At 31.2% G+C, this 22,328-nt stretch overlaps 1 protein-coding gene across 19 annotated transcripts in view; it reads right to left on the bottom strand.

Moving 5' to 3' along the window:
* The window catches only part of LOC127725466 (EF-hand calcium-binding domain-containing protein 6-like), an 83,516-nt gene that overhangs the window by 29,501 nt on the left and 31,687 nt on the right, over window positions 1–22,328 (bottom strand). For 11 of the 19 annotated variants that reach the window (XM_052232438.1, XM_052232443.1, XM_052232444.1 and 8 more), the window contains one exon: window positions 20,035–21,001. The exons of 6 other annotated variants lie outside the window; for them this stretch is intronic. In XM_052232438.1, the coding sequence (XP_052088398.1) occupies window positions 20,780–21,001 (222 nt within the window). In that variant the 3' untranslated portion in view covers window positions 20,035–20,779. Of the gene's footprint in view, window positions 1–20,034; window positions 21,002–22,328 lie in introns of those variants that run through there. 2 more of the 19 variants (XM_052232451.1, XM_052232454.1) reach the window with 2 other exon arrangements.

Here is a 22,328-nt window from a genome sequence, read left to right as displayed (position 1 = left end):
TACATTTAGAGTTGTCAATTAACTGTGTTTTGTTTAAAATTATCATATATTTGCAATTGTGTAATTAAACATAATATACATTGTTTGCTACGAAATTATATATTCCTATGCATTTATTTGTGAAGTTATATTTATTTGTCATTATCTGTATATTTCAGATCTGTCATTGCCTTCTTTTGTTATATTTATTAAAGTATTTGAACACATTCGAGTCATCATTAGCATTTTCCCACCTGGTCACACAAAGAATGTCGAAGGCATAACTCATGAAGATTTAATTTCGAAAACCATTCTGAAAAATATGTTTAATTCCCTATCCAAAATCATTATTGGATAGAAAAGGGTTAGAATAAAATTATGAAGCAATCTGTAATCATATTTGGAAACTAACATAAATGGTATTTGACTTGGGGGAACCAGAACTATTCAAACAGGAACTGCTGAATCTGCCGAAGTATCTATCATTTTTTTCGGTGTGGATCGTGTTTTTCAAACATTAGCTTTCTGTGAAACGCTTTTGTTTTTGGTCCATGGTATGACCTGTTTAGTTTACTTTTATGAAATGTTAAATTAATAGAAACACTAAGGACTTCTGCTCGGGGAAATAACCCTATACATATTTGGCGAAATGTTTGTATCTTTTTGTTTTCATTGTTCTTCAACTTCGTACTAGATTTTACCTTCCAACTAATAGTTCTGTGATTCGAGCATCACTAATGAGATTTATGTCGACCGAACGCACACCGTGCATATTAAATTATAAGACTAATATAATTGATTAAGTGTAACAACCACTTTGTAAATGCTATTGCTGGTGGACATTTCTTTCCATAGAGTATCGCCGGCCAAGTAGACATCACTTCTGTGTTGACATAAAATATCGTTGATAAGTTTATATTTATAAATTATTGGTTATAAACTGTAAGATTATTCGAAACACTAAGAATTGTCACCTGAAGCATACATAGCTATCTTTGGTTTCAATGCTCTTCAACCTTGTACTAGATTTAGCCTTCCAACTATTGCAATTCAAGCACCACATAGCCAGAAATAAGTAGTACTTTTGCTAATTAATATTCATAATATGTAAATGAGAATTGTACCACGTGATAATAGTTTGAACTGGACTGGCTTGATATCATTAAAATCTTTAAAACACGGATATTATAAGTTGCCCGTCACAGAGTCCTTGTTTATAATCACTGTGATTTTCCGTAAGTTGTCAGGCGGTCAAAATCAAAACAATAAACGCGATTTTAGTGAATTTTTCGTGTTTTCGTGAGTTTATTCTTCTTGAAATAGGGGCATTTTAACTTTACGTGGGAACCTAGAGTTCAACGACTACACATACAAGGTTTGGACTTGCTTATTCTTTGGACATTCAAGTTTCAAGCTTCATCCCCGCAACCTGTTTTTGTAATTACCTTGTTAGCCAATTTTGAACACGAAGTTTGCAAATTTGACGTTTCAGTCATTTTAGCCTGTATTTTACACTGCAATGTTAAAAGCCTCTCGCTTCGATTTTTAAAATAGCTCAGGAACCTTGATTTTTGCAACGACAGTCATTATGTTTCGTTTAAAAGGTGTATATTGTTGTGTATATTTATTTTCTGTCCCCGCAACCTGTCTATCACTTAAATTAAAGATAAAACGGACTTTTTTTTTTAAATTCCCTATCATTTCAATATAATTTCCGTGACCCGTATCCGATTTCTTTAGTATAATATTCAAATAAGCAAAGTGGCGTTGATTTCTGGATATGACCAGTGAGTCTTATGTAGACGTAACGCGAGGCTAGCGTACCAAATTATCAGATGGATGTTGTAGATGATTTTTCTTTCTTCTAAAGGTTTTTGATTGTCCCTATGGTATCATTTGCCTTCCTTTGCAGTAGATATTATACTATCATATTAAGAACGTACAATCGCTAATAAAACAGTAATACACATATAAGGTTAAAAAAAAAGTTGAACAAGCAGAACTGTAAAACATACATAGCGCCTAAACAGGAAAAATATTAATAGATACACGAGAAGATTTAATAAAAGAGAGGCGAAAGATACTAAGGAACATTTAAACTCATAAGTAGAAAATGCACTGTTAACGCCATTAGAAAAAAAGAAAAAGACAAAAATACAAACAACAATATGCAAAACAAAAAATAGAAAACTAAAGACTGAGCAAAACGAACTCCACCAAAAACCGGGGTTTATCTCAAGTGTTCCGGAAGGCTTAGCAGATCTTGCTCCACATGTAGCACGCGTCATGTTGCTCATGTAAGTACAAAACCCGTGATAGGTCTAATTAAACATTGTATCACCTGCTTTTTGTGTGTACATCGATTTCATCAGTCATTACTTATCTGTGTGGATTTCTCAACATAATTAACTGAAATATAATGAAAATCATAGTAGAATTGAGCTCGACTTATAAGCTATGCTACGTGTACATTGTAAACTATCTAAGGTTTTCACCTTTGAAGTTTGTATCACCGTAGACAGGAAGTCACATTCACTGCCACATGATCTCCACTGATATAATGATTTGAACATTTAATATAGTCAATAGATTCTCAAAGAAAGATAAGATTGTGTGCATATATCCAAATTTTTCTCTTTCTTTTTTGCACCTGAATCTGCTCAATGGATATGGATGAATAAAAGCGGGCAACTCTATAATGTGTATGATCAAAAAATGATACCCATATTGTAAATCGAGTCGAAAAAACCATTTTCAGCAATTTTTGATTAAGTTTGCAAAATCCATTGCTGGAGTTTAAAAATAAGTAGAACCAACAGAACTGTAAAAAAGTACATTGTGTCAGAACAGACCAAATGTTAATAGATAAATCAGTTCTTAAAACAAGCAAATGAAACAAAATGAAGAACACGTGGAAGTCTCATTCACTCCCACATGATCTCCACTTTAATAATGAGTTGAATATTTTATATAGTCAACATATTCGCAAAGAAAGACAAAATTGTGTGCATATATTTAAATATTTCTCTTTCTTTTTTGCACCTGTTTCCATTTACTTGATATGGATGAATAAAAGTAGACATCTGTGTAATGTGTATGGTCCAAAAAATTATAAACTTAATGGAAACAGAGGTGACAAGTTCATTTTCGGCGTTTTTTGTTAAATGTACAAAATCCATGGACCTAAGATAAGATAACTTTATCTGATATTTAGGTCTTTGAAGCGTGTGAACGATTTCAATTGTCTGCCTTAATTTAGAACTTAAATGTTGTTCAGAATTATTAAACAAAGTGTTAATAATGTATCAATCCACAACCATGCCTTTGAATAACACATTTAACGGAACATTTATTCAGCAAATTATACCTTTATGAATAAAGTTTGTTTATAATTGTATTAAAAATTGTTGTTATTGGATTTTCAATTGATTTTGTACTATGATCAAACTTTAATGTGAAAATAAAGGCAGCATCGTTTCCCTTTGTTAAAATGTCATAACTCCATACAGATCATGCAATTCAACGACAACCCACAATGAGGAGACAGGGTGCGTTAACAATATAAGTGTATTCTGTTGTGCATATATCAACCAGAATGCAAATCCACACTCACTCAAAATGTCACAACAGAGCATGGGAACATATTGTCTTCAATTTCTTGTTATAAATAGTATGCCTTTTGAGATGGAAAATACTGTCATTTTGTAAAATCTGTTCATGTTAGCAGTTGGAAAGTGTCGTTTCTTTTTATTTTGTCCTTGTTATGTCTGTTCTTTATTGATTGAACATTTGTCGATAAACCTTTCGTATTATTTCCTTCTCTTTGCAGTAGACTTAACACAAACACACACAAAATATCGCTATTATTTACTCTTAAGCATAAATAAGGTTAACAATAAGCGGAACAAGCAGAACTGTTAAATATATATTACGTGTGAACATGAATAATATTAATAGATACACGAGAAGATTTCTCAACACAAGTAACTGAAACGAAATGAAGAACATTGTAGAATTGAGTACGACTGATAACCTACGCTACGTGTACATTGTAAAAGGTAAGACAACAAATACCAAACTCCAAGGAAAATTCAAAACAGAAAGTCCCTTATCAAATGGCAAAATCAAAAGCTCAAACACATGAAATGAATGGAAAACGACTGTCAAGTCAGGAACATGACAGTTGTTTTCCAATTCGTTTGATGTGTTTAAGCTTTTGATGTTGCCTTTGATAAGGGACTTTCGGATTTGAGTTTTCCTTGGAATTCGGTATTTGTGTTATTCAACTTTTTATTAATAGATAAATCAGACGATGTCTTAAAACAAGCAAATGAAACAAAATGAAGAACACGTGGAAGTCTCATTCACTCCCACATGATATCCACTTTAATAATGAGTTGAATATTTTATATAGTCAACATATTCGCAAAGAAAGACAAAATTGTGTGCATACGTTTAAATATTTCTCTTTCTTTTTTACACCTGTTTACATTTACTTGATATGGATGAATAAATATGAACATCTGTGTAATGTGTATGGTCCAAAAAATTATAAACATAATGTAAACAGAGGTGACAAGTTCATTTTCGGCGTTTTTTGTTAAATTTAATAATACATGAACCTAAGATAAGATAACTTTATCTGATATTTAGGTCTTTGAAGGGTGTTGACGATTTCAACTTCACCATCTCATTAAACAGAGCTTTTTCTATAAAAATGGGAATCGTAGATACAAATGTCTTGTTTTGGGTTACAATAATTCATATTTTGTGAAAAACTACACTTAATCTACCAGAAAATATACTGAAGATGATATTATCAAAATGTTGGACTTTTTGATCGACAATATATTTGTTGAGTTTGGAGGATTTATATTTCAACAGACAGTCGGTATTCCAATGGGAACTAATTGTGCACCCCTACTGGCCGATTTGTTTTTGTACTCGTATGAAGCAGAATTCATTCAGAACCTTCTAAAAGACAAAAAGAAAAAGCACCTTGCGAAATTCTTTAATTTTACTTTCCGATATATTGATGATGTTCTATCATTGAATAACCCATATTTCAGCCAATACTTACATCTCATATATCCCAGTGAACTTGAAATTAAGGATACTATTGATACTAGAAGGACTGCTTCATACCTTGATATTTTCCTCAATATTACACAGATGGACGACTTCACACGAAATCTATGATAAACGGGACGATTTCAACTTCCCAATTATCAATTTCCCATTTCTCAGCAGTAACATACCCTCTGCCCCTTCGTATGGTGTTTACATATCTCAATTGATACGTTATTCTCGTGCTTGTTCACCCTATACGGACTTCATATCCAGGAGTGTGCTCCTTACGCAGAAACTGCTCCAACAAAGTTATGAGGAGGACAGATTAAAAATGACACTTCGTAAATTTTACGGACACCATCACCAATTGGTTGATCCATACGATGTGTCTTTGTCAAAACTAACTAAGGACATTTTTACCACGTGTTAGATTGTGGTTTGTCATTACGTCGTCTGATCTTTTAATTACCGAACGTGACTTATTCCCGATTGTGACTGTTTTGCTGAGTGTGAAACCGCATTGCTATAAGACGTGTCACGGTACCTTTCTATCCCAAATTCATGTATTTAATTTTGATGTTATATTTGTTGTTTTCGTCGGATTTTGTCAAATGTCTTAACGTATTTTCTGTTATATTCGTGTGTTATGGCATAGATAATTAATCACCCCCTTCATTTATTAGATTTTAGTTTGGCTCAACGAAATTTATACGATATATTTGGCTTACGGTTTGATTCGGAGGAAACACCGACATAGCTGGATGATACAATTAGTTATCTAATTACTACCACAATTTGATATTAATAAGTATTGTAATTTTCATTGTTATTAATAAATGTAATGGCAGTTTTGCAGATCTGGTCTTTGGTCAATCCTGGTCCTATCTTATTTTTGGGAAATATTTTTACAAATTCATATGTGACGTCACTTTGTGTGTTTTTTTTTAGAATTTCAAATGTGACGTCACTTTGTGCGTTGAGGCTTTAGCTAACTCGGCTGTGTATTTTTATATGTTGGATTAAGTTGTTTTATGTAATGTATCCGTTTGTATTCTGTAGTTAGTCCCCACTTTGGTTTTATCATGTATATCTATTATATAGTCATTTATAAAATTTACTGTTTGCAAAATTATAAATTATTCTAAATAATAAGGATGTTCTTGTCCCAGGCAGAAAATCCTGTCCGTGTTAGGCGCAACTTTTTGGAAGTTTTGGTCCTCGGTGCTCTTCAGCTTTGTACTTGTTTTGGCTTTCAAACTTTTTTTATCTGAGCGTCACTGGTTGGTCTTGTGTGGACGAGACGCACGTCTGGCGTATTGAATTTTAAGCCTAGTACCTTCTGCTAGTTATTATTCGTGTGTTTCTTTGTCCTATATGTTCTCCCATTTATTTGTATTGTGGTCCTGTCATGTGATGTTGTTGTTTTGGTGTTGTGTTTGACGTTGCCATAAAAGCGGGAGATTTGGCATGCCACAAAACCAGGTTCAACCCACCATTTTTTTCTTCAAATGTCCTGTACCAAGTCAGGAAAATGGCCATTGTTATATTATAGTTCGTTTCTGTGTGTGTTACATTTTAATGTTGTGTTTTTGTTGTGTCGTTCTTCTCCTCTTATATTTGATGCGTTTCCCTCAGTTTTAGTTTGTAACCCGGATTTGTTTTTATCTCTATCGATTTATGAGTTTCGAACAGCGGTATACTACTGTTGCCTTTATTTATCAATTAGATGTCTAAATTTAGAACTCAAATGTGGTTCAGAATTATTTAACAAAGTATTAATAATATATCAATCCACAACCATGCCTTTGAATAACACATTTAACGGAACATTTATTCAGCAAATTATACCTTTATGAATAAAGTTTGTTTATAATTGTATTAAAAATTGTTGTTGTTGGATTTTCAATTTATTTTGTACTATGATCAAACTTTAAAGTGAAAATAAAGGCAGCATCGTTTCCCTTTGTTAAAATGTCATAACTCCATACAGATCATGCAATTCAACGACAACCCACAATGAGGAGACAGGGTGCGTTAACAATATACGTGTATTCTGTTGTGCATATATCAACCAGAATGCAAATCCACACTTACTCAAAATGTCACAACAGAGCATGGGAACATATTGTCTTCAATTTCTTGTTATAAATAGTATGCCTTTTGAGATGGAAAATACTGTCATTTTGTAAAATCTGTTCATGTTAGCAGTTGAAAAGTGTTGTTTCTTTTTATTTTGTCCTTGTTATGTCTGTTCTTTATTGATTGAATATTTTTCGATGGACCTTTCCTATCATTTCCTTTTCTTTGCAGTAGACTTTACACAAACACACACAGAGTATCGGCATTATTTACTCTTAAGCATAAATTAAGGTTAACAATAAGCGGAACAAGCAGAACTGTTAAATATATATTATGTGTGAACATGAATAATATTAATAGATACACGAGAAGATTTCTCAACACAAGTAACTGAAACGAAATGAAGATCATTGTAGAATTGAGTGCGACTGATAACCTACGCTACGTGTACATTGTAAAAGGTAAGACAACAAAAACCAAACTCCAAGGAAAATTCAAAATGGAAAGTCCCTTATCAAATGGCAAAATCAAAAGCTCAAACACATGAAATGAATGGAAAACGACTGTCAAGTGAGGAACAACACAGTTGTTTTCCGTTCGTTTGATGTGTTTGAGCTTTTGATGTTGCCTTTGATAAGGGACTTTCCGATTTGAATTGTCCTTGGAGTTCGGTATTTGTGTTATTCAACTTTTTATTAATAGATAAATCAGACGATGTCTTAAAACAAGCAAATGAAACAAAATGAAGAACATGTGGAAGTCTCATTACCTCCCACATGATCTCCACTTTAATAATGAGTTGAATATTTTATATAGTCAACATATTCGCAAAGAAAGACAAAATTTTGTGCATATGTTTTAATACTTCTCTTTCTTTTTTGCACTTGTTTACATTTACTTGATATTGATGAATAAAAGTGGACATCTGTGTAATGTGTATGGTCCACAAAATTATAAACATAATGTATGCAGAGGTGACAAGTTCATTTTCGGCGTCTATTGTTAGATTTAATATAACATTAACCTAAGATAAGATAACTTTATCTGATATTTAGGTCTTTGAAGCGTGTTGACGATTTCAGTTGGATGCCTAAATTTAGAACTTAAATGGTTCAGAATTATTAAACAAAGTATTAATAATATATCAATCCACAACCATGCCTTTGAATAACACATCTAACGGAACATTTATTCAGTAAATTATACCTTTATGAATAAAGTTTGTTTATAATTGTAATGAAAATTGGTGTAATTGGATTTTCAATTTTTTTGTACTATGATCAAACTTTAATGTGAAAATAAAGGCAGCATCGTTTCCCTTTGTTAAAATGTCATAACTCCATACAGATCATGCAATTCAACGACAACCCACAATGAGGAGACAGGGTGCGTTAACAATATAAGTGTATTCTGTTGTGCATATATCAACCAGAATCTCAATCCACACTCACTCAAAATGTCACAATAGAGCATGGGAACATATTGTCTTCAAGTTCTTGTTATAAATAGTATGCCTTTTGAGATGGAAAATACTGTCATTTTGTAAAATCTGTTCATGTTAGCAGTTGAAAAGTGTCGTTTCTTTTTATTTTGCCCTTGTTATGTCTGTTCCTTTTTGATTAAATATTTTTCGATGGACCTTTCGTATCATTTCCTTCTCTTCGCAGTAGACTTAACACAAACACACACACAATATCGCTATTATTTACTCTTAAGCATAAATTAAGGTTAACAATAAGAGGAACACGCAGAACTGTTAAATATACATTACGTCTGAACATGAATAATATTAATAGATACACGAGAAGATTTCTCAACACAAGTAACTGAAACGAAATGAAGATCATTGTAGAATTGAGTGCGACTGATAACGTACGCTACGTGTACATTGTAAATAGTAAGATAACATATACCAAACTCCAAGAAAAATTCAAACGGAAAGTCCCTTATCAAATGGCAAAATCAAAAGCTCAAACACATGAAATGAATGAAAAACATATATTAATAGATAAATCAGAAGATTTCTTAAAACAAGCAAATGAAACAAAATGAAGAACACGTGGAAGTCTCATTCACTCCCACATGATCTCCACTTTAATAATGAGTTGAATATTTTATATAGTCAACATATTCGTAAAGAAAGACAAAATTGTGTGCATATATTTAAATATTTCTCTTTCTTTTTTGCACCTGTTTCCATTTACTTGATATGGATGAATAAAAGTGGACATCTGTGTAATGTGAATGGTCCAAAATATTATAAACATAATGTAAACAGAGGTGACAAGTTCATTTTCGGCGTTTTTATTAAATTGACAAAATCCATGGACCTAAGATAAGATTACTTTATCTGATATTTAGGTCTTTGAAGCGTGTTAACGATTTCAATTGGCTGCCTAAATTTAGAACTTAAATGTGGTTCAGAATTATTAAACAAAGTATTCATAATATGTCAATCTACAACCATGCCTTTGAATAACCCATTTAACGGAACATTTATTCAACAAATTATACCTTTATAAATAAAATCTGTTTATAATTGTAATGAAAATTGGTGTTATTGGATTTTCAATCTATTTTTGTACTATGATCAAACTTTAATCATGTCTACCAGAGTAGTTTGTTTATATTTTAGTCAGAACTGCACAAAGTTCAAATAAATGCAAAATTTGCTTATGATACAAAAATCAAGAAGATTATGGTCAATTTACCTATTAACAAAGGACAATTTGTCTAAATATTATATTCCGTAGTTATTCAAATTCAGTTAAAATAATCCAGAACATCAAATCAAAGATGATGATGGCAACACGCTGTATATTAACTAATATGAAAAACCATTGTCGGATAGAAGTGGAATACTCCGGTAAACATGAAATAATTTAAAATATTGTAATATTGTAATGTAATATCAATTTACTCTTATTAGATATTCTCCCTGGATACCTAATAACTAATATATCAGGGATACTTAGTGCAATGATGTACACTAAGTAAATTGTTAACAGCAATAGTGTGCAATAAAATATATTAGTTACGTTAAAAAAAACTTTAAAGTGAAAATAAAAGCAGCATCGTTTCCCCTTTGTTAAAATGTCATAACTCCATACAGATCATGCAATTCAACGACAACCCACAATGAGGAGACAGGGTGCGTTAACAATATAAGTGTATTCTGTTGTGCATATATCAACCAGAATGCAAATCCACACTCACTCAAAATGTCACAATAGAGCATGGGAACATATTGTCTTAAATTTCTTGTTATAAATAGTATGCCTTTTGAGATGGAAAATACTGTCATTTTGTAAAATCTGTTCATGTTAGCAGTTGAAAAGTGTCGTTTCTTTTTATTTTGTCCTTGTTATGTCTGTTCTTTATTGATTGAATATTTTTCGATGGACCTGTCGTATCTTTTCCGTCTCTTTGCAGTAAAACTTAACACAAACACACACAAAATATCGCTTTTATTTACTCTTAAGCATAAATTAAGGTTAACAATAAGCGGAACAAGCAGAACTGTTAAATATACATTACGTCTGAACATGAATAATATAATAGATACACGAGAAGATTTCTCAACACAATTAACTGAAAAGAAATGAAGATCATTGTAGAATTGAGTGCAACTGATTACCTTCGTTACGTGTACATCGTAAAAAGTAAGATAACATATACCAAACTCCAAGGAAAATTCAAAACGGAAAGTCCCTTATCAAATGGCAAAATCAAAAGCTCAAGCACATGAAATGAATGGAAAACAACTGTCATATTCCTGACTTGGTACAGACATTTTCTAATGTAAAAAATGGTGGATTAAATCTGGTTTTATAGCTAGCTAAACCTTTCACTTGTATGGCAGACACATAAAATTCCATTATATTGACAACAATATGTGAACAAAACAAACAGACATAATAGGTAAAAATGTCAAAAATAGGGGTACAGCAGTCAACATAGTGTTTTAATCTTAATCACTATAATAACAAACAAATATGTCAACAAAGAAAAACAAAATGGCATATAGATAAAGCACATAAGCAAAAATGAAAGACAAGAATACAAAAATAGACCATCGCACAATAACACAATGGCGGGATGTATTAGTACAGAGCCACGCCAAAAGGATGTTACCAAAAAAATGGACTAAACAGTAAAGGTTAATAATTTACAAAGACAAATAAAAGAACACTATAACACGTTATAAAGATGATAAACAACGTCAGTACCTAGAATCTATATTCCAAGACCATCAGGTATTATTTGTGAAGTTGATACAGAATATTTATCAACAAGGTCTTAGTATCTTCCGATGAACTTTTTCAGAAAAAGGACGAGACGTTCTTTGACATAACCCTGGTTCATCAACTTTCTGCTCCGACACTGGTGACGTTTTATAAAGTCTGAGTAGTAGATGCAAGCTCTTGAATACCGAATAAATTAAGAAATGTATATCCCATATGCAGGTGAAGTTGGTATATTGCTACTAAGGTGAAGGACATTGATAATTTCAAAATTAAAATCGTCTCGTTTGAAGTTTGTATCACCGTATCGAGGAAGTCACATTCACTTCCACATGATCTCCACTGATATAATGATTTGAACTTTTATAGTCAATAGATTCTCAAAGAAAGATAAGATTGTGTGCATATATTTTGTAAACCGAGTCGAAATGTCAGTTTTGGAATTTTTTTTATTAAACTTGCAAAATCCATTGGTAGAAATTTAGAAATAAGTAGAACTAGCAGAACTGTAAAAAATACATTATGTAAGAACAGGACAAATATCAAGCGAGAGGTTTACCTAGCTATAAAACCAGGTTTAATCCACCATTTTCTACATAAGGAAATGCTTGTACCAAGTCAGGAATATAACAGTTGTTTTCCATTCGTTTAGTGTGTTTGACCTTTTGATTTGGCCTTTGATAAGGGACTTTACGATTTGAATTTTCCTTGGATATCGGTATTTTGTTATTTAAGTTTTTATTAATAGATAAATCAGAAGATTTCTTAAAACACGCAAATGAAACAAAATAAAGAACACGTTGAAGTCTCATTCACTCCCACATGATCTCCACTTTAATGATGAGTTGAATATTTTATATAGTCAACATATTCGCAAAGAAAGACAAAATTGTGTGCATATATTTAAATATTTCTCTTTCTTTTTTGCACCTGTTTCCATTTACTTGATATGGATGAATAAAAGTGGACATCTGTGTAATGTGTATGGTCCAAAATATTATAAACATAATGTGAACAGAGGTGACAAGTTCATTTTCGGCGTTTTTGGTTAAATTTTAAAAAAATCCATGGACCTAAGATAAGATTACTTTATCTGATATTTAGGTCTTTGAAGCGTGCTAACAATTTCAATTGGCTGCCTAAATTTAGAACTGAAAAGTGGTTCAGAATTATTAAACAAAGTATTCATAACATGTCAATATAACCATGCCTTTGAATAACCCATTTAACGTAACATTTTAATAAATTATAACTTTATGAATAAAGGCTGTCTATCGTTTTAATGAAAATTGATGTTATAGGTTTTTCAATTTTTTTTTTTTTTTATTATGTTCAAACTTTAAAGTGAATGGTTTGATGCTAAATCAAAGACAGCATCGTTTATCTATGTTAAATGTCATAAAACCATGCAGATCATACAAACCAACGCCAAACCATAAGGAGAAAACAGGGTGGGTCAACAGTTAAGCGTATTCTCCTATGCATACATCAACCAGTATGCAAATCCACACTCACTCAAAATATCACAAAAGGGCAAGTGAACATATTGTTTTCAATTTCTTGTTTTAAAAATTATGCCTTTTTAGATGAAAAAAACGTTCATTTTCTAAAATCTGTTCATGTTTGCAGTTGAAAAGTTTAATTTTATTTTTAACGGCTTGTGAATAAGGAATAATGATGGTTAATGTTGAACATCAGACTGATTTACATACAAATGTTACATATGTTTACAAGTAGAAATCAATATGATACCAATTTGTTTCGCATGGCAATTTTTTTCTTGAATAATGTTCAGCAAGTATACTCTGAGTAATCGATTTGGAATGTTTGAGTGTATTTTAACGAAAAAAAAATAAAACTACCGACACTTTCGTCAGTTAACTAAACAAGTGTGAGATAAACATAGAAAGAAGGAGATGTGGTATGATTGCCAATGAGACAACTATCCACCAAAGTTCAAATGAAGTGGATGTAAGAAATTGTAGGCAACCGTACGGCCTTCAACAAAGAGAAAAATCCCTTACCGTATAGTCGGGTATAAAAGGCCCCGACATGAAAAATATGAATTAATTCAATTGAGAAAACTAACGGCCTAGGATATAATCTGGGACAATGGTGTTACATCACAATATAAGAACAAACTATAAAAATCAGTTGAAAATGGCTTAACTCATCAGATCGATACTAAACAGAAAAAGATCTAACAAAAACATAGACCGGACGTGGCAGGGTATTTATACATCCCTAACAACAGAAAAAAAAAACATAGTACAGATTTGAGAGTACTCGCAGTTACCGACAGCTAGTTCTAAGTCAACTACAACTAATAAAAGAAATCATGTATCTAAGACTAAAATATCAATGACACGGGCATAATGAACATTGTTTTACTACAATAAGATGACTGGTTAAATGAGATGTACAGACAGTAAAACAACTTGGATAATGATTCATTGTGCACGACAGGTGTTTAAGAAATTAACTTAATAGTTTCTAGACAAAACTAGTAAAAGCTAAACCCGATATAAATATCAAGATAAGCAGGTGTTGTATGATTGCCAATGTTATTGGCAATTATTAAGTAAGTTTTGTTTAATTTTTCCTCTAATTGTCACTGAGAAGAAGTGCCTTCATTACGTTGCTATTCAAGAAGATTTAAATTCTTCAGACTTTATTGTAGTGTTTTTAATTTTTTTCTTACTGCTTTTTGATAATGAAATATCTCATATAAAAGTTCTAGTTCATTTACCATTATCTTCATCCCTACACTAAGATTAATTTGGAATATCAAAGGATTTCTTATTTTTAACGGGTCACAACCAATTGCCTAGGCTTTAAAAGAAAACCAATACCTGACTTCTGATTTAACAAATATATAGTGTATATTAATTCAAATGATAATTAAATACGAATCAATTAAAATTTACTCCACAACAAAATTAATAGATATAAGAAGATGTGGTATGAGTGTCAATGAGACAACTCTCCATCCAAGTTACAATTTGTAAAAGTAAACCATTACTGATCAAAGTACGGCCTTCAACACCGAGCCTTGGCTCACACCGAACAGCAAGCTATAAAGGGCCCCAAAAATGACTAGTGTAAAACCATTCAAACAGGAAAACCAACGGTCTAATCTATATAAAAAAAACGAGAAACGAGAAACACTTATGAACCACATCAACAAACGACAACCACTGAACAACAGGTTCCTGACTTATGACAGGTGCAAACAAATGCAGAGGGTTGTAACGTTTTAACAGGCGCTAACCTTCACCCTAACCTGAAATAATAGTGTAACTTCAAAACATAAAAAGACACACTATAAAATATCAATTGAAATGGCTTAACTCAATCAAAAGACATATTAACAAAAACAAGTAAACATACACTGAACGAATAAATTTGATCTATGACACAATGTAAATACTACATTAATAAAAAAAAGGGGGTGAGATGTAAAACAATATCAGAAAGACAACTATAACCTTGGACAAAATATGTTGTAAGGAGTACATGGAGCACGGAAATATTTTTTACAAAATAAATAAATTTGTTGTTCATAGTACGAGAACAGAAGTGAAAATTTATCGTCATACTAAATACTTATCAAAGGTGGTATATATTAAGAATAGTGAGACGAGATATAACACAAAATAAGTAAACATTAGATAACAAAAATGCATTACAAATTGTATCAACAGGTCAAACTAACACGAAAGTACGATTTGAGAGTACTCGCAGTTCCTGAAAGCTAGTTAAAAGCAAAAAACAATTAATAATAAAAAATCATGCATCAGAGACTAAAATCAACTAAAACACATCCCAGGGATTTAGTGTTTTAACGTCAGGGACAGTCAAAAAAGACATGACTTGTGCAATGCCAAAATAAAAGTATCGAAAGGCAGTGGGATAGTTAGGATTTAACCTTTTAAATATGTATAATGTTATATATAGATAAAGTAATCTCTATATAGAAAATGAACGTGGATGCATGGAAAGGGGTCAAAATGAATTGACGGTACAATCTATCATTAGTTTGATAATTTCTTAAAAGAAAGCGGTGATATTCGACTTGCTGGAACAGGAACTGTATACCTTCCGCAGAACTAATGGTATCACCCGCTTTTGGGTCTACATCGATTTGCTCAGTCTGTGTAGATTATATAAAAAACTGTTTGTCTTTTCGTCGTTTTTTTTTTCTTTTTTTTTTTGTCCATGGAAATGTATGTTTTTATTCGGCTATTTACATGGACCTTTCGTATCAATTGCCTCTCTTTTCAACAGACATTATACTATCATACTTAGAACATTAGAACAAACTATCGTTATTCTTTACTTTAATGCAAATAATAAGGGTAAAAAAAAACAAGTTGAACAAGCAGATTTGTATAAAATACGTTACATCAGAACAGGAAAATATTAGTAAATACACGAGAAGATTTCTCAAAACAAGTAACTGAAACAAAAGAAGATCATTGTAGAATTGAGTGCGACTTATTACCAACGCTACGTGTACAACATAAACTATCTAAGGTGTTCACCTCTGATTGTTTGTATCACCATAGTGAGGAAGTCACATTCTCTTCCACATGATCTCCACACATATAATGATTTGAACATTTTATATAGTAAATAGATTCTCAAAGAGAGAAAGGAGTGTGTGCATATATTTAAATATGTTTCTCTCTTTTTTGCACCTGTTTATATTCACTGGATATGGATGAATAAAAGCGGACAACAACGTAATGTGTATGATCCAAAAAAGGATAACCATAATGTAAAGAGAGTTGAAAAATTCATTTTCGGCTTATTTGTGTTAAATATGCAAAATCCATGGATCTAAGATAAGATTATTTTATCTGATATTGAAGTCTTTGGAGCGTGTTAATGGTTTCTATTGGCTGCCTAAATTTAGAAATTCAATGTGATTCAGAATTATTAAACATACATTGTAGTATTTATAATATGTAAGTCTACAACCATGCCTTTGATACACATATTTAACGAAACATTCATTCATCACATTTAACGTTATAAATAAAGTCAATGTTGTATATAATTGTCACCAAAATTCATGTTTTGTGGATTTTCTTTCTCTTTTTGTACTATTTTAAAACTTTTACGTGTACTGTTTGATGGTACATTAAAGGCAGAAATAGTTTACCTATGTTAAAATTGCATAGTTTCATTCAGAACATGCAAATCAAAGTAGAAAAAAACAATGAATAAATCTCGTTAATCAATTACCAATAGACAGATAAAGGTAGCAAAACTGAGAGAATTGCATGAACTAAAAAAGGGTCAAGACCGGGTGAGTCCTCAAAGGTCGTTTCTTGTAATGCATACATCACCCATGTGAAGCCACATTCATTCAAAATATCACAATGATAAGGAAACTTACCCTCTATATGCGGTGCACTAGGGGTCAAAATAATGTATCTGTGCAGAATAACGGATCTAGAATTTGTGACTCAACGCGTCTCGTTACACGATATCGATTTACTGCTTGACGTTAAAAAGGCCGTCATTCGATCTATTAAAGAGTATGTAATGTTAAACAACGGTCAAACGATTTAATCTGTTGCTAATTAACATCACAGCAATGATTAAAGGGGCTTTAGAATCGAGATATAAATAAAAATTAAAATATGATTTTTGTTTTGTCCAATCATTAATGAAAGTGAAATAATGAAATAATAATTCACTTTTAGAAGCCAGTTTGGTTCAATTTTGTCAAAATAAGCTAAAAACATCGCTGATGAATTATTCACTTCGACCTCATTGGATCCGTATACATGTGACCTTCAATTTAACCCTTAGCTAGAGATGGGATAAATTAGGCGTGTTCAGTTATTAAAAGGAAAAGAATGTCAACTTTGAAAGTGAAACAAGGGTAACCATTTGATTGACTGATTCGATCCACAAAAACTAATTCTCATACAGGTAAAAACGATGATTAACATATATTTTTAACTTATAATATGAAATCAAACAGACCTAGAAAAATCCAATTGCACGAGTTCGCTATCTATTTATATCTATATTTATGTTCATATCGGGTTATTCTACCGTCGGCAGTCTTCGGAGGTCACATCGATGGTTAATAAGATGGCGTCTAGACTATATTACACACGAAATGTTGATACACATTATCGAGCCCATGCATTGTAAATTGTTTATTTTATACTTTTTATAATTTGGATATACGTTCAAGTATGTTATAAATCAAATCTTAGTATTTGAGTCAAATCGGTGAACATGATTTTGACAGCAAAAGCCCCTTTAAAGCAACACAAAACTCAATTCAAAATGTTGAACACCGAAAGAAAAAGTTTAAATTTCAATAAGTAGAAGGGTTCACATAAAAATGGAGATATTTTGTTTATTGAAAAAATATAAGAAAATGATATTTTCTCCCTCATGTGATTACTTGTCCGGGTTTGGCTATACTATTTAATTTTTTTCCCGTTATACAAGCCATTCATTAATTGTCAATTGTACATCTGTTGTAGTGAAATGGCTACAATTTATTATATTTGATAAATATAGAAATTTGGTTAAAATTTCCATTTTTTATATCGTTTTGCAATATTACCATGCAAAATTGAAAACACCGTTATGTGTTGTTCTGTATATACAAAGTTCGTATTTGCACTTCTAAATATCTAAATTTATTCATTTTGATTTTGTGGTGGGGTCTGTTTATAATTAGTTCATAAAAAATACAGTTGTGTGTTCACGGAAATCAGTATTATATATTTCTTTTACTATCTGTCAAAGATACCATTTATGTTCACTATGATATATCACATGTATCAGTAACAAAATGGTTTGAAAAGTGCAGAAAGACGCGTGTTTGCAATACCAAAGTTTCAGGGAATTTTAGAACAAAGAAATAACAATCATTGCAGTTGTGTTTCAAACTATGAATCATTCAATAAATATATATGACAATCCAAAAATCAATCAATTCGAATCAACATCAACAGTTATACTGATATTCTTTCATTTGCAACTAAGGGTCATCACATGAGTGTACGAACATAATAATACAGTCTCGACTTATAAGAGAATTATTCTGACATTATTAAGATTGTTGTACTAAGCATATCATTAAAACCTAATTTTTTTCTCTCAACCTGATGAACGTTAAACCGATCTGTCTTCAATATAAATTGACCTATCACAATGCAGTTAGAGTGTGTTTTCTCAAAAAAGTTCATCGGAAAGTACCAAGATCTATTAATAGATAAATATTCAGTGTCAATTTGACAAATAATACAGGATAGTCTTGAGTTATAGATTTCAGGTTCTGACGTTGTGTATCATTTTATCTATTTTACAGTTTTCCCATTAACTCTTCTAATAAGGATACGTCAGAATTTCTTGAAACCATATCCATCATGACAAGCCGTCTGCAGTAAATCCATACGTGTTGTGATTAATAGACTCTTAATTTGTCAGATTTCATGAAACGATGATATTGAACTTGGAAAGGTTTATTGTGAAATATATTTTTCTAAAATCATTTAAAGATACCGTCAAACCAAGGTACAATGTAAGCATAACCTTGAACGTGGCTATGATGTATGAATATTAAGATATAGATCCAAGGTTTTAACCCATATATACAAGATCACAGTATACATTTTCAAATCCAGTCATTCTAAACTTTAGGTTTGTGTTGTCTGTTTTGTGCTTTTCATAATAATACAGTTTTAGATTTGTTCGCAAAGGAAAATATTCAACTAGGTAGGACAAACTGATACACTGCCTATGTAAAGCAACAGGAACGAGCATGGTGCATTAAATCGGATCTGGTAATCAGTTTTTTTCTCTTTGAGTGCATAATGTTGGATCAGGTAAAGATTTTTACTTTGTAAGTGCATTACATATTCATAGAATAAAGGAAAAAAATAGGTGATTACGCAATAAAAAAATCAAAGTTATAAAATTAACGTAAAACATAAGAATCATGGGCTGAGCGCTAACAAACATGTTTAACCCCCCCATATTCTTTATGTGCCTGTCTAAAGTCGAGAGCATGTAGTTCAATGCTAGTCGTTGGTTTATGTCTGTCAAATTGGTTTTTCGTAAATAGTTTTGTTAAAAACCTAGCCGATAGTTTTCTCGTTTGAATTGCTTCACATTTTTCATTTTGGGACCTTTTATAGCCGACTATACGGTATGAAATTTTCTCATTGTTGAAGGACGTACGATGGCCTATATCCACTTCATTTGAGCTCTAATGTATTGTTTTCTCATTGGCAATCATATCACATCTCTTTATTTTTATATCACAGTTCTTTTTTCGAAAGGGTTGTTAAGACTGGGATACAGTTTGCCCTACTTCAGTATTGTTTCTCATTGGTGAAATTGAAAAAACTTATAACAAAACAATTAAAGCCAAGAATGTTTCAAATATGTTACTGGTGTTTCTGATGATGAACCAATATGGGTACCATTATTGAAAGAAAGAACATACGGGATAGACCGTCAAAATAAAATTACTTTTGTCCAGAGTAAGTGCTACCTTTCCAAAATAAACAACAACAGAGAAAAAAGGTTACCTCTTCAATGCCAGTAGTGTATGTAACATTATACATAACGAATGCTGTGTAAATTTCCTTAAAACATAAATAAAAAAAGGAAAAATATCTATCGTTTGATTGTACTACTTTATTATTGTTATTGTTAAGTAGGTTATAAAAATAAAAGTATCAATGAGAAATAAGTTCATTATTAATAATGAAAACTAAAAAAATTTTAACAAGTACCAAAGTTGTTTGAAAAATATGATAATATGTCTTGTCTTGTATTTCAATGATTTAAACATTTTCCTAAATGCTTACTATTCTTTTTAAGTTTAAAAATAAATAAATGCAAATTCTGCTTAAAAAGTTGATTCTACTTCTCTTAAAATGATGGCGAGTTAATATGAACATTGCAAAGAAATAGACGTACATGTAACAATGAAACATTACAAAAACATTTATTATCACAGTATAATTTAACAAAAATATTTGACTATTAAATAATAAAAACATAACAATATCTAAACAAATATAACAGTATAGTAACATAATAACAGATTACGTCAATTTTTGGTATCTATGAGTTTATCTAATATCATCTGCCCTTAATTTCTTGTTTGGCACAGACAGAAATCTGGACACGAGCTTTAAATGAATTGTCCTAAAGTAACAAAAGCAAAAATAGGTAAGAAATAAGCAGATGTATTATTCGCAACTACTGATTCTAAAAAAAATATATTGCTAAATGCTATGTGAACTTATTTTTAAATTGCTGAAAAAATCATCGTAATAAAACTATTTCTTGCTTCAAAAATGCACCAAAAAAGGAACTTCATATTTACGTCGTCACTATTTCTAAATGTACTTATTCTATATATTTGCATTCATGAACGTTGTCAGAAAATCCTGATATGATATTTTTCCAGTCATGTTATGGTCAAATTCAGAGAGGATATGGTAAAAATCTTCATTGCTAAAGCTGACTTTGCAGCTTGTCAAAACCTTTTTGAAATCCATTACACTGAGATAGCCTCTGTTTTGACGATCTATCTTTTTAAATGCTCGCTTTAGATTTCTGTGTTCATTCATCATCTGTAAATATAGAATATTAATATAACAATAAGTTGTAGGTAGTTGCTATTCTTACATAAACATAGATTCAAAAACAATATGTGCATCGGTATTATAAATGTATAAAAGTTATACAAGTTGAATATCAATTTTGTAAATATTTACTGATATAATACTGAATTAAAAAAATATATACTGATCCGAAAGTACAGTAATCACTGCATGTACATTCCTTACTGTACAAACTGCAAATGTACAGAACAGATTTTCTCGTACGATAATGAAAAGTCAATTTTTACCATACTAAAATGAATCAATTTGATCTCTTTATTTTAATATTACCGAGGTCTTTATCATACTGGTTTTAGTCCTTACTGTTTTGGCTCCTGCTTATCACTTAATTGAATCATATGTCTGTTCCATTATACTTTTTATGTATATCTTAAATTTTATCATTGTATTATTCACGGTGTTTTCTAATCATTACATGACAAGACGATTGTTCATATTCAAAAAATTAGAAAATACTTTTTTTAATTTCATAAAAAATGTCGTTCAATGGTCACGAAATAAAATATGTACAACCTATCGGACAGTTGTTCGAGAGCTTGAAAATCAAAAGCGTTTAAAATCGATAACAAGTATATTTAAAGTAGACATACATCTCAAGTCTATGACAAAGTCTCATACAAAATGGAAATCATTACAGCTCAGCTACTCTTTGCAGGCGTTAGCATGTCTCTTGAGTGAAAAATCGTATAAAAGCGATGTTCATCTGCCTTTATAAGATTTTTATAATAACATTAACGGTATGAATTTGTTAAAACCTTTCGGAATTTTGGGTCCTCAATGCTCTTAAACTTCATACTTTATTTGGCCTTTTTAATCTTTTTTTTTAATCGAGCGACACTGGTGAGTCTTTTGGCGTACAAAACTTTAATCCTGGTATCTATGATGATTTTATTTACTACACAAGATCCGCATTTCGACAATAATTATCTTTCAGCGATGCTCGGGCCAAAAATATAGAAAAATTTTATAACAATATTTTAACGTTTATGTTATGAATTAATACACAATATCCGTTTTCTTACATAAAACAGTTACGTAATTTCTTCGATACATATGTACATATGTACAAAAGTACAATTAAAATTATCTTTTCATTCAAACGATGTTCAGAGATTCAACAAATCATGCAATTTTAAAAACGAAATAGTATAGCAAGTACAAGCAGTCTCTACAAAATAAATCCTTACGTTCATTAGAAAACGACATGTCAACAAAAATAAAAAGAGTCAAAGTAGCAATGGTAGTCGAGGAGTACATTTATGTATGTTAAAATGAA

Source organism: Mytilus californianus, unplaced genomic scaffold (genome assembly GCF_021869535.1).
Source record: "Mytilus californianus isolate M0D057914Y unplaced genomic scaffold, xbMytCali1.0.p SCAF_15, whole genome shotgun sequence".
Classification (NCBI taxonomy): Eukaryota; Metazoa; Mollusca; class Bivalvia; order Mytilida; family Mytilidae; genus Mytilus; species Mytilus californianus.
This window is presented reverse-complemented; position numbering and strand designations above follow the sequence as displayed.